General features: G+C 44.6%; 1 protein-coding gene and 1 long non-coding RNA gene across 54 annotated transcripts in view; one reads left to right on the top strand and one right to left on the bottom strand.

The window, feature by feature from the left end:
• LOC120097092 (uncharacterized) overlaps positions 1 to 13,710 on the bottom strand; it is a 35,187-nt gene extending 21,477 nt beyond the window's left edge. For 2 of the 3 annotated variants that reach the window (XR_015639086.1, XR_015639087.1), the window contains exons 1-3: positions 13,401 to 13,710; positions 11,213 to 11,279; positions 10,769 to 11,028 (exon numbers count right to left, since the gene is read on the bottom strand). This is a non-coding gene — a long non-coding RNA (uncharacterized LOC120097092). Of the gene's footprint in view, positions 1 to 8,606; positions 8,702 to 10,768; positions 11,029 to 11,212; positions 11,280 to 13,400 lie in introns of those variants that run through there. The other variant, XR_015639085.1, reaches the window with a different exon arrangement.
• Dock9 (dedicator of cytokinesis 9) overlaps positions 1 to 13,883 on the top strand; it is a 264,999-nt gene that overhangs the window by 245,663 nt on the left and 5,453 nt on the right. For all 51 annotated transcript variants that reach the window (NM_001105759.3, XM_087585062.1, XM_087585049.1 and 48 more), the window contains 3 exon segments: positions 9,465 to 9,655; positions 13,264 to 13,364; positions 13,768 to 13,883. The exon segment at positions 13,768 to 13,883 is cut by the window's right edge and continues 23 nt beyond it. In NM_001105759.3, the coding sequence (NP_001099229.2) occupies positions 9,465 to 9,655; positions 13,264 to 13,364; positions 13,768 to 13,883 (408 nt within the window).

Below are 13,883 nucleotides of genomic sequence, written 5' to 3'. Positions count from 1 at the left end.
TAGACAATGGTGTAATCAGAGACAATGGTGTAACCAGAGACAAGTACAAGGTTTGTGCTGAAATACCTAAAAGTGTGGGAAGGATAGTTAACCAAGACAGAGTATAGAGTTAGACAAAACTTTTTTATATGTCACTGGTAGCATATACACCCCATAGCAACCTTTAAAGAAACACATACCACATTGGAGACTTTGAACTAGAGTTTCTTTCCTGTTACCAAGCCTCTGGGTCCTTCCTCTGTATTGCTGTAAACCTGACCTTTGGCCCAGCAAATTGTAGGGGAGCCCTGGCCTTCCCTGCCCTCTGCACCCAGGAGGCTTACCCTTCTGCACAGGTCCAGTTATCTGAAAACACTTCGTGGTTGCCCCCTCCCTGCCCTCCCAGGGTAGATGTTTCTGGACCTGCCTCTCCTTCCTTCCTTCCTTCCCAGTTAGTGTTCCCACATCTTTCAGTTCTCAGTCCTACTCCACTCAACTCGGAGACATGTTTGCTGCCTACCTTCTGTTCATCTTTGTCTGCCATACACTGGAAACAGACTCTGTCTTCCTGAAGGGCCACACAGCGCACCAGTGCACAGCACCTGTGTATAATTACTACGCAGTGGCTTGTCTGTCTGCCTTCCAGGGCCACTTTGCTCTCCCACATAGTCTTTGAGGCAGTGACACACATCACAGTGAGGTGTGCTCCCCCAAAATGAGGTCTATGCCCTTGTGCCCCTCACATCTCAGCAAGAGAAGGTGGCAGAGGTCACATGGGGCGTCAGAACATGCCACACATGCTGATGGATGCTGAGGAGTTTGGGAACGTCGAGTTTGATGGGGTGGATCTCATTGAGAACGTGGCATTTGAGTCAAGACTTGAGGGAGATGAGGGTGGCCAGAATGTCTGTATCTCTGGGGATAAAAGGCTGGAGCCAGGGTGTGTGAGGGAGAGGAGACAGGGTGAGGCCAGCAAGAATAGCAGGGCACTGGGCGTTTTCTCTGAAGAGTATCCTGCTTGTGACCTCTTGAAGTCTAGCTCCCATCTAAGAAGCAATAGTCAGGCCTAACCCTGAGTGGGATCAGATCAATCATGGACACCTTGCACACCAACCCTGGAGTTGGCTTTCTCTGTGAAGTAATAGCACTACCTCACCAGTCAGATGCAAGGACAGCTGAGGTCAGAATACCACTTCCCTGGCCGAGTGTGCAACGTTCAGTTCTTTTTGTAAAGAGAGAGAGAGAGAGAGAAAGAGAGAGAGAGAGAGAGAGAGATGCCTTTGTGCAAGGAGGATCTGTCAGTCCCTCTGTTGCCACATAAAAGCCATTGCATCCACAAGGATACAAAAGAAATTCCAGAAAAGATCTCTAGACTAACTAAAAACGTTTCTGAAACTGGAATGTGGCCACTGAGGACATCTTCCCAGCTTTGCCCAGTCACTGATGGCCCTGAGGATGGGCAGCTGGCCCCGTTTCCCTATGATAAGTCTGGCCTGAATAAACTTTCCCTAGCCATTTACTAAACATTTTTTTTGTTCTTTTTTTTTTTTGGAGCTGGGGACCGAACCCAGGGCCTTACGCTTCCTAGGCAAGCGCTCTACCACTGAGCTAAATCCCCAATCCTACTAAACATTTCAAATGTAATGTCTCTCATTCTTTGCTTGTTAAAAATAAAATAAAATAAGGGGACTAGCTATAGTGGTGCACGCCTTTAATCCCTGCACTCTAGAAGCAGATCTCTGTGAGTCCACAGCCAGCCTGGACTGTGTAGTGAGTTCTAGGACAGCCAGGGCTCTGAAGTAAGAACCTGTCCCACAGAAACAAAAATATAAAGTAAGGTCCTGGAAGACGGTTCAGTGAGAAGAAGCCTTTGTGTAGGCTCGATGACCTCAGTTTGACCCCTGGAACCCACAGGGTGGCAGGAGAGAACTGACTCCCAAGAGTTGTCCCTCGCCCTCACCTGCACAAAGGAACACACATGCCGTGGTGTGTGCGCCTGCACATGCACACAGTGAAAAATAAACCTTTCAGCTTCCATGTGTGTGTCTAGTGGCAGACACAAGTATTGCATATGCTCCTGCAACAAAATAGAAACGCCAACCCTCGGATTGGAGCCCAGCATCAACACAGTGTATTAGTTTACTTGTTTATTCGTTTATTTGACGTGTATGAGTACTTTGCCTGTATCTATATATGTGTGTCATGTGCACGCCTGGTACCTAAAGAGGTCAGAAGAGTGTGTGGGATCTCCTGGAACCTGAATTACAGATGGGTGTGAGGCGCCATGGAGGCCCTCTTCTCTGAGCTGTCTCTCCAGCCTCCTACTATATGTTGTTGTTTATTATTATTATTATTATTATTATTATTATTATTATTATTATTATTGATCATTGTTAAGCTGCTCAGTGTTGATATGGCCAGGTAGCTTGTTAAAAATAAAAACAGGAGTTCTCTGCACCCAAATCCCGTGGGAGGGAGAGCTAAACCTTCACAGAGGCAGACACGCCTGGGAAACCAGAAGAGACTGCACTCTGCACACACATCTCGGACGCCAGAGGAAAACACCAAACGCCATCTGGAACCCTAGTGCACGGAAGCTCCCGGAAAGGGCGGCGCAGATCTTCCTGGTTGCTGCCACCACAGAGAGCTCGTGGGCAGCACCCCGCGAGCAAACTTGAGCCTCGGGACCACAGGTAAGACCAACTTTTCTGCTGCAAGTGACCTGCCTGGTGAACTCAAGACACAGGCCCACAGGAACAGCTGAAGACCTGTAGAGAGGAAAAACTACATGCCCGAAAGCAGAACACTCTGTCCCCATAACTGGCTGAAAGAAAACAGGAAAACAGGTCTACAGCACTCCTGACACACAGGCTTATCGGACAGTCTAGCCACTGTCAGAAAAAGCAGAACAAAGTAACACTAGAGATAATCTGATGGCGAGAGGCAAGCGCAGGAACCCAAGCGACAGAAACCAAGAGTACATGGCATCATCGGAGCCCAATTCTCCCACCAAAATAAACATGGAATATCCAGACACACCAGAAAAGCAAGATCTAGTTTCAAAATCATATTTGATCATGATGCTGGAGGACTTCAAGAAAGACGTGAAGAACTCCCTTAGAGAAACACAGGAAAACATTAATAAACAAGTAGAAGCCTACAGAGAGGAATCGCAAAAATCCCTGAAAGAATTCCAGGAAAACACAATCAAACAGTTGAAGGAATTAAAAATGGAAATAGAAGCAATCAAGAAAGAACACATGGAAACAACCCTGGATATAGAAAACCAAAAGAAGAGACAAGGAGCTGTAGATACAAGCTTCACCAACAGAATACAAGAGATGGAAGAGAGACTCTCAGGAGCAGAAGATTCCATACAAATCATTGACTCAACTGTCAAAGATAATGTAAAGCAGAAAAAGCTACTGGTCCAAAACATACAGGAAATCCAGGACTCAATGAGAAGATCAAACCTAAGGATAATAGGTATAGAAGAGAGTGAAGACTCCCAGCTCAAAGGACCAGTAAATATCTTCAACAAAATCATAGAAGAAAACTTCCCTAACCTAAAAAAAGAGATACCCATAGGCATACAAGAAGCCTACAGAACTCCAAATAGATTGGACCAGAAAAGAAACACCTCCCGTCACATAATAGTCAAAACACCAAACGCACAAAATAAAGAAAGAATATTAAAAGCAGTAAGGGAAAAAGGTCAAGTAACATATAAAGGCAGACCTATCAGAATCACACCAGACTTTTCGCCAGAAAATATGAAGGCCAGAAGATCCTGGACAGATGTCATACAGACCCTAAGAGAACACAAATGCCAGCCCAGGTTACTGTATCCTGCAAAACTCTCAATTAACATAGATGGAGAAACCAAGATATTCCATGACAAAACCAAATTTACACAATATCTTTCTACAAATCCAGCACTACAAAGGATAATAAATGGTAAAGCCCAACATAAGGAGGCAAGCTATACCCTAGAAGAAGCAAGAAACTAATCGTCTTGGCAACAAAACAAAGAGAAGAAAAGCACACAAACATAACCTCACATCCAAATATGAATATAACAGGAAGCAATAATCACTATTCCTTAATATCTCTCAACATCAATGGCCTCAACTCCCCAATAAAAAGACATAGATTCACAAACTGGATACGCAACAAGGACCCTGCATTCTGCTGCCTACAGGAAACACACCTCAGAGACAAAGACAGACACTACCTCAGAGTGAAAGGCTGGAAAACAACTTTCCAAGCAAATGGTCAGAAGAAGCAAGCTGGAGTAGCCATTCTAATATCAAATAAAATCAATTTTCAATTAAAAGTCATCAAAAAAGATAAGGAAGGACACTTCATATTCATCAAAGGAAAAATCCACCAAGATGAACTCTCAATCCTAAATATCTATGCCCCAAATACAAGGGCACCTACATACGTAAAAGAAACCTTAATAAAGCTCAAAACACACATTGCACCTCACACAATAATAGTGGGAGATTTCAACACCCCACTCTCATCAATGGACAGATCATGGAAACAGAAATTAAACAGAGACGTAGACAGACTAAGAGAAGTCATAAGCCAAATGGACTTAACGGATATTTATAGAACATTCTATCCTAAAGCAAAAGGATATACCTTCTTCTCAGCTCCTCATGGTACTTTCTCCAAAATTGACCATATAGTTGGTCAAAAAACGGGCCTCAACAGGTACAGAAAGATAGAAATAATCCCATGCATGCTATCAGACCACCACGGCCTAAAACTGGTCTTCAATAACAATAAGGGAAGAATGCCCACATATACGTGGAAATTGAACAATGCTCTACTCAATGATAACCTAGTCAAGGAAGAAATAAAGAAAGAAATTAAAAACTTTTTAGAATTTAATGAAAATGAAGGTACAACATACCCAAACTTATGGGACACAATGAAAGCTGTGCTAAGAGGAAAACTCATAGCGCTGAGTGCCTGCAGAAAGAAACAGGAAAGAGCATATGTCAGCAGCTTGACAGCACACCTAAAAGCTCTAGCGCAAAAAGAAGCAAATACACCCAGGAGGAGTAGAAGGCAGGAAATAATCAAACTCAGAGCTGAAATCAACCAAGTAGAAACAAAAAGGACCATAGAAAGAATCAACAGAACCAAAAGTTGGTTCTTTGAGAAAATCAACAAGATAGATAAACCCTTAGCCAGACTAACGAGAGGACACAGAGAGTGTGTCCAAATTAACAAAATCAGAAATGAAAAGGGAGACATAACTACAGATTCAGAGGAAATTCAAAAAATCATCAGATCTTACTATAAAAGCCTATATTCAACAAAACTTGAAAATCTACAGGAAATGGACAATTTCCTAGACAGATACCAGGTACCGAAGTTAAATCAGGAACAGATAAACCAGTTAAACAACCCCATAACTCCTAAGGAAATAGAAGCAGTCATTAAAGGTCTCCCAACCAAAAAGAGCCCAGGTCCAGACGGGTTTAGTGCAGAATTCTATCAAACCTTCATAGAAGACCTCATACCAATATTATCCAAACTATTCCACAAAATTGAAACAGATGGATCACTCCCGAATTCCTTCTATGAAGCCACAATTACTCTTATACCTAAACCACACAAAGACCCAACAAAGAAAGAGAACTTCAGACCAATTTCCCTTATGAATATTGACGCAAAAATACTCAATAAAATTCTGGCAAACGGAATCCAAGAGCACATCAAAACAATCATCCACCGTGATCAAGTAGGCTTCATCCCAGGCATGCAGGGATGGTTTAATATACGGAAAACATCAACGTGATCCATTATATAAACAAACTGAAAGAACAAAACCACATGATCATTTCATTAGATGCTGAGAAAGCATTTGACAAAATTCAACACCCCTTCATGATAAAAGTCCTGGAAAGAATAGGAATTCAAGGCCCATACCTAAACATAGTAAAAGCCATATACAGCAAACCAGTTGCTAACATTAAACTAAATGGAGAGAAACTTGAAGCAATCCCACTAAAATCAGGGACTAGACAAGACTGCCCACTCTCTCCCTACTTATTCAATATAGTTCTTGAAGTTCTAGCCAGAGCAATCAGACAACAAAAGGAGGTCAAGGGGATACAGATCGGAAAAGAAGTCAAAATATCACTATTTGCAGATGATATGATAGTTTATTTAAGTGATCCCAAAAGTTCCACTAGAGAACTACTAAAGCTGATAACTTCAGCAAAGTGGCTGGGTATAAAATTAACTCAAATAAATCAGTAGCCTTCCTCTACACAAAAGAGAAACAAGCCGAGAAAGAAATTAGGGAAACGACACCCTTCATAATAGACCCAAATAATATAAAGTACCTCGGTGTGACTTTAACCAAGCAAGTAAAAGATCTGTACAATAAGAACTTCAAGACACTGAAGAAAGAAATTGAAGAAGACCTCAGAAGATGGAAAGATCTCCCATGCTCATGGATTGGCAGGATTAATATAGTAAAAATGGCCATTTTACCAAAAGCGATCTACAGATTCAATGCAATCCCCATCCAAATACCAATCCAATTCTTCAAAGAGTTAGACAGAACAATTTGCAAATTCATCTGGAATAACAAAAAACCCAGGATAGCTAAAACTATCCTCAACAATAAAAGGACTTCAGGGGGAATCACTATCCCTGAACTCAAGCAGTATTACAGAGCAATAGTGATAAAAAAAACTGCATGGTATTGGTACAGAGACAGACAGATAGACCAATGGAATAGAATTGAAGACCCAGAAATGAACCCACACACCTATGGTCACTTGATTTTTGACAAAGGTGCCAAAACCATCCAATGGAAAAAAGATAGCATTTTCAGCAAATGGTGCTGGTTCAACTGGAGGTCAACATGTAGAAGAATGCAGATTGATCCATGCTTATCACCCTGTACAAAGCTTAAGTCCAAGTGGATCAAGGACCTCCACATCAAACCAGACACACTCAAACTAATAGAAGAAAAACTAGGGAAGCATCTGGAACACATGGGCACTGGAAAAAATTTCCTGAACAAAACACCAATGGCTTATGCTCTAAGATCAAGAATCGACAAATGGGATCTCATAAAACTGCAAAGCTTCTGTAAGGCAAAGGACACTGTGGTTAGGACAAATCGGCAACCAACAGATTGGGAAAAGATCTTTACCAATCCTACAACAGATAGAGGCCTTATATCCAAAATATACAAAGAACTCAAGAAGTTAGACCGCAGGGAGACAAATAACCCTATTAAAAAATGGGGTTCAGAGCTAAACAAACAATTCACAGCTGAGGAATGCCAAATGGCTGAGAAACACCTAAAGAAATGTTCAACATCTTTAGTCATAAGGGAAATGCAAATCAAAACAACCCTGAGATTTCACCTCACACCAGTGAGAATGGCTAAGATCAAAAACTCAGGTGACAGCAGATGCTGGCGAGGATGCGGAGAAAGAGGAACACTCCTTCATTGTTGGTGGGATTGCAGACTGGTACAACCATGCTGGAAATCAGTCTGGAGGTTCCTCAGAAAATTGGACATTGAACTGCCTGAGGATCCAGCTATACCTCTCTTGGGCATATACCCAAAAGATGCCCCAACATATAAAAAAGACACGTGCTCCACTATGTTCATCGCAGCCTTATTTATAATAGCCAGAAGCTGGAAAGAACCCAGATGCCCTTCAACAGAGGAATGGATACAGAAAATGTGGTACATCTACACAATGGAATATTACTCAGCTATCAAAAAGAACGGCTTTATGAAATTCGTAGGCAAATGATTGGAACTGGAAAATATCATCCTGAGTGAGCTAACCCAATCACAGAAAGACATACATGGTATGCACTCACTGATAAGTGGCTATTAGCCCAAATGCTTGAATTACCCTAGATGCCTAGAACAGATGAAACTCAAGACGGATGATCAAAATGTGAATGCTTCACTCCTTCTTTAAAAGGGGAACAAGAATACCCTTGGCAGGGAAGAGAGAGGCAAAGATTAAAACAGACACAGAAGGAACACCCATTCAGAGCCTGCCCCACATGTGGCCCATACATATACAGCCACCCAATTAGACAAGATGGATGAAGCAAAGAAGTGCAGACCGACAGGAGCCAGATGTAGATCGCTCCTGAGAGACACAGCCAGAATACAGCAAATACAGAGGCGAATGCCAGCAGCAAACCACTGAACTGAGAATAGGACCCCCGTTGAAGGAATCAGAGAAAGAACTGGAAGAGCTTGAAGGGGCTCGAGACCCCATATGTACAACAATGCCAAGCAACCAGAGCTTCCAGGGACTAAGCCACTACCTAAAGACTATACATGGACTGACCCTGGACTCTGACCTCATAGATAGCAATGAATATCCTAGTAAGAGCACCAGTGGAAGGGGAAGCCCTGGGTCCTGCTAAGACTGAACCCCCAGTGAACTAGACTGTTGGGGGGAGGGCGGCAATGGGGGGAGGGTTGGGAGGGGAACACCCATAAGGAAGGGGAGTGGGAGGGGGATGTTTGCCCGGAAACCGGGAAAGGGAATAACACTTGAAATGTATATAAGAAATACTCAAGTTAATTAAAAAAAAAAATTAAAACAGTGTGAGAACCAGTAAATATTTCTCTATTTCTTACCACTGGAAGTTTTAAAACACCTTTCCGGTGGAACGGTGGTTCTCCGCATTTGTGATTTGCTGGTTCCTGAAATGAATGCTTTGCTTAGAAATTTATTCTTGTGTTTTTGTTTTTCATTGGTATTCAGGGTTTTGAAAGATTTGTCATCTGATTCAACGTTCTTCAGAGGAAAGTGGATTTCCTCAAAGATATCTATGGCACTTTCTTTTTTACTTGGTCTGCTCAAAACTGGTCAGTGTTTTCTAAGCCATCTGGTCCTCTTTGTAAGGATCTCACAGCTTCCAAGCTGGGTTAGGGCACTTACGGAAAATAAACAAGGAGTAATGAAAGAGGTTTGTTTTTTTCACAGATACACTTCAAGAGATGGCAAGTAGCCTATTCTGTTTACCTTATGATACGACCCATCATTAAACACATTAAAGGGCCCGAGAGATGGGTCAGTGGCTAACTGCACTCGCTGCTCTTGCAGTAAACCTGAGCTTGTTTCCCAGCACCCACAGGGTGGCTCACAACACCTGGCCTCTGCGGGCAACACACACACAGTGCACAGGCATACATGAGAGCAAACCATACATGCAAAGCTAGAAGTAAGTAAGACCGTAAGCATACAGTGTTTAAAGGGGAGAGAGAGAGAGAGAGAGAGAGAGAGAGAGAGAGAGAGAGAGAGAGAGAGAGAGAATGAGAATCCCAACTCCAAAGTGTATTAGCATAGGACATTGGCAGCTTCTGAGTATTTTTAGCTGTAAAATAGGCATGCTAATTATTTTCCCTCGGCAATAGGAAAGACATGTAGACTCTGACATGACTCTGGGTCCCCATTCCTCTGCAGCAATACACTGCTTCCCCTATGTAAAGAAGCGGATCCCTGTCATGTACCAGCACCACACTGACCTGAACCCCATTGAGGTGGCCATCGATGAAATGAGCAAGAAAGTGGCCGAGCTCCACCAGCTGTGTTCCTCAGCTGAAGTGGACATGATCAAACTGCAGCTCAAACTGCAGGGCAGTGTGAGCGTCCAGGTGAGTGTGAGCATCCAGGTGAGTGTGAGCGTCCAGGTGAGTATGAGCGTCCAGGGCAGTGTGAGCGTCCAGGTGAGTGTGAGCGTCCAGGTGAGTGTGAGCGTCCAGGGCAGTGTGAGCGTCCAGGTGAGTGTGAGCGTCCAGGTGAGTGTGAGCGTCCAGGTGAGTGTGAGCGTCCAGGGCAGTGTGAGCGTCCAGGGCAGTGTGAGCGTCCAGGTGAGTGTGAGCGTCCAGGTGAGTGTGAGCGTCCAGGTGAGTGTGAGCGTCCAGGGCAGTGTGAGCGTCCAGGTGAGTGTGAGCGTCCAGGGCAGTGTGAGCGTCCAGGTGAGTGTGAGCGTCCAGGGCAGTGTGAGCGTCCAGGGCAGTGTGAGCATCCAGGTGAGCTGAAGAGCCCCTGCAGTAGAAGGATCCCCCTTCAGCTCGTAGGCTGTAGTCCCTTCACACCAGCCAGATCTGTCCTACCTGCCTGGTTTACCAGGCACTTTCCGGTTTCCCCGGTGTCTTATCTTCCATTATCAGAGGAAGCAGTAGGCTTACCTGCCCCCAATCCTGCCTACAACCTGGTAGCCTTATTGAGACAGTTCACTCTTCTTGGCACCCTGGCTTTCCAGTGAGGTGGAGAATGTTGATTCCTGGTTGGCAAGATACTCTTAAAGCCTAAGAAAGATGGGTAGCAGTCGGCTTTCCCATAAACGCTGGCTTCCAGTTTCTGTGAAAATTGTATCTGAAACCAATACCTTGAGTTTCACCCTCATCATAGTTTTGGGTTTTTGTTTGTTTGTTTGTTTTTTGGTTATCAGAAGGTCTTCACTTTAATTTAGCCCAATCAAGTTAAGTGTGCTGGTAACGTTTTTAAGTTCTTTTTGAGGATTTTATGTATCAAACTATATTTACATGTCCATCCCAGCTCCTCCTGTGACCTCCATTCCTCCTCAGATTCAGGATCCCCAGTTTTTAAACTATTACACACACATGCACACATGCACACACACACACACACACACACACATACACGAGCACACGCACGCACGCTCGAAACAGAATGACTTCAGCAGTGTGTGTGTGTGTGTGTGTGTGTGTGTGTGTGTGTGTGTGTGTGTGTTTAGGGCTGACCTGTCAGGGGCTCGTCCCCAGAGAAGATGTCTTCCTTCCTTTCTCAGTGCCTGTAGCTCTCCATCTGGGCTGGACCTCGCAAAAGTCCCCGCTTGTGTTGGCTTGTCTGTAGGCCGTTGGTGTGTCGTTTTTCAGATCTGATTCCAGGCAGTCACACTGTTGGGATTTTGACAGGGACACTACTGGTGGTTTTATTGGCTTATTGATTGATGATTGATTGATTGTCCTTTCAGAGAAATGCCTAGCACATGTGGTGACACCTGTAATGATTCATATGTTGAAATTTCACATATGAAGTTCATATGTGAAAAATTATCAAGCTATATACCTGAAAGAAATGTTCTCTTTTTAAAGTTATTTTAGACAGTTAACTAGATGATAGGCAAATTTTAAATCTGCTCCCTGAAGCGACCAGCTTTATACATACATAAGGAATTCAAGCACCTGTCTGTTCCTCCATGTGTCCCTGGAGTTCATAGTTGTTTCGTCCAAGTGTAGTCTACAAGGGCTACTGTAAACAAAGACATGTACTGTGTAAGTTCAGCATCCGGGACTCAGTTTCTGCAGTCAGTTTTTGTCTCTGCTTCTTCAGGTGTACACAGAAGGAGCCATGAGTTTTGAGCTAGTACTTCACCAAATGTCATTGACCACTAAAGTATTTGTAGATATTTTTTAGTCACTCACTCATGTCCTATAAGCCTAAATGACAAAGGGATTATTATAAAGGGATTATCAGCATTCTAGCAACAACATGATTGTACAACAGCCAGAGGCCACCTTTCCTGTAGCTAAAAATGTCTCCTGATGACTTGACCTGGGAACTTGGAGCCTCTATTCGAAGACCAGTGAAGGGGCAGGGCCAGAGGGCTTGAACTCTCTAGAGGGTAAAGAATGCAGTACCATATGACAATGACCTTCGAGTTTATTAAAATACCCAGTCACCTTACAGAACAATGAAGCCCATGCTGAAACAAGACTGGAAGTTCACATCGGCGCCCACCTGGGTAATGGAGTGGAGGCCAGAGAAAGTTAGCTCTTTCCTTTCAGTATTCCAGTGACTCTCACTCTCCCTAGCTTTTTAGCATGGCACTCCATGACCTTACTGTATTATGTTTTGCATAGTCTCAGCAATCATCCTCTCCGTGTCTGTTTCCACACATGAGATAGTCTTTATGTTGTCCTCCATTAGCTTGATTTCCACACAGCCTGATGCAGAGGCTGCCACATTCAGACACCAAGGAAAATTAGCACTCCATCACTGAGGCCTTGCATCTGACCCTGGCTTCTGCCTCCCTGTCTCCTCATAGCTGCTGCGAAGTCCCCTTGCTCAGTTCTACATGACGATCAGAGCTTCACACCAACAGATTCCCTCCCTTGCTAAACCCATCAGACCCTCCAGAAGAGATTGGGCAGTCCTCCCCTGAGCTCTCTGAGGCTCCCGGAATGTTGTCTTCCATATCCTAGGATCTAGCCTCATTTCTGAATTGTGTGGAATAAATTCCAACTTCAGAGAACTCTAGTTGGCGGGTAGAGAATTGGCGACACCATGCCACATTGCCAAATGTTGATAATCTTTGATCTCCAGCACAACTCAGCACAAGTCAGAGGACGGTTGGCCCTGGCTGCCTGCACAGTCCCGTGAGATGAGCAATGCTTTGGTTTTGTTTCATGGCTGTAGGAGCTGGGAATATGGCTCAGCCAGTCAATTGCTTGCTGTGCAGGCTGAGTTCAGATTGCCAGCACTGTAATCCCAGCACCAGGGAGGCAGAGTCAAGTCACTGTCTGGGAGATCTAATCTATTCAGTAAGAGAATCTGGCTCAAAAAAAAAAAAGTGGAGTGATAAAGACATGTCTGACCCCTAACTTACACATAAACACATGTACACGGACACTCATACGTGCACACACAAAAACACTGCCCTATGTTTCATTTCTCACCAGATTCACCAGGTCAGTACAGTGTAACACAAACCCCACTGTCTTAAACCCTGTTTGAAGGAACCGTCCTCATGGGTTTGGAGACCTGGGCTCTGTTGTTTCACATCCTAGTTGCTCAGATCTGAGTGCGTGCGTGCGTGCGTGCGTGCGTGCGTGCGTGCGTGCGTGCGTGCGTGCGTGCGTGCGTGCGTGCGTGCGTGCGTGCGTTCCCTACCCTGGCTCTCTCTTACATAAAATGAACAAGACCCAGAGGATGGCTTAGGCGATGGGATCAATCGAGCAGGGTATGATGATGGAACTGAGTTTATGGTTTGTTTTTCTTGGCCTTCATGTACATGAAAGTCAGTGATCCTGACTGACTCGCTTAAACACCCTTTGGACTCTGTGGCAACCAGCACAAATAAATAACAGCAGCCATTTTCCTCTTTTTTTTTTTCGGAGCTGGGGACCAAACCCAGGGCCTTGCGCTTGCTAGGCAAGCGCTCTACCACTGAGCTAAATCCCCAACCCCGCCATTTTCCTCTTAACACAGTGTCAAACCTCTGCGCTTTCCCCAGGTCAATGCTGGCCCGCTAGCATACGCCCGAGCCTTCCTCGATGACACCAACACAAAGAGATACCCTGACAATAAGGTGAAGCTGCTGAAGGAAGTTTTCAGGTAAAGCACGCTGAAGTTCCTCTTTAAGAAACTTACCTGGTTCTCCATGGTTGTCAGCTTTAAGTTACTAAGATGAACAGCTGAGGCAGTTTGCTTATGAAGAGGAAAGGCTGACTCGGGCTCACAGTGTTTGAGATTGTCTGGGGCCTGTGGTGAGGAGTGTGTAGCAAAGTCACTCATGTCGCAGCCAGGAAGCAGAGGAGAACGAGGAAGGGTCTTGAGCCCTACGGCCCCCTTCACTGGCATGCCGCCAGCACCCTTCAGGCTTCCCACTGGGTCCTACCCCGAAACCTCCGTCACAACGGATGTCTGAGGGTGTTACAGATCGAAACCACAGCTCAGTTCCGGTTCCAGCTGGACCAACCTCCTCCTACTTGCCCTTCTCTGCTCTCACCTCACTCAGGCAATTCGTGGAAGCTTGTGGCCAAGCCTTGGCAGTGAACGAACGTCTGATTAAAGAGGACCAGCTGGAGTACCAGGAAGAGATGAAAGCCAACTACAGGGAGATGGCCAAGGAGC

The sequence above is a fragment of the Rattus norvegicus genome, chromosome 15 (assembly GCF_021556685.1).
Source record: "Rattus norvegicus strain SHRSP/BbbUtx chromosome 15, alternate assembly SHRSP_T2T, whole genome shotgun sequence".
Taxonomy (NCBI): Eukaryota; Metazoa; Chordata; class Mammalia; order Rodentia; family Muridae; genus Rattus; species Rattus norvegicus.
Note: the sequence above shows the minus strand (reverse complement) of the source record. Positions and strands in the feature narration are given on the sequence as shown.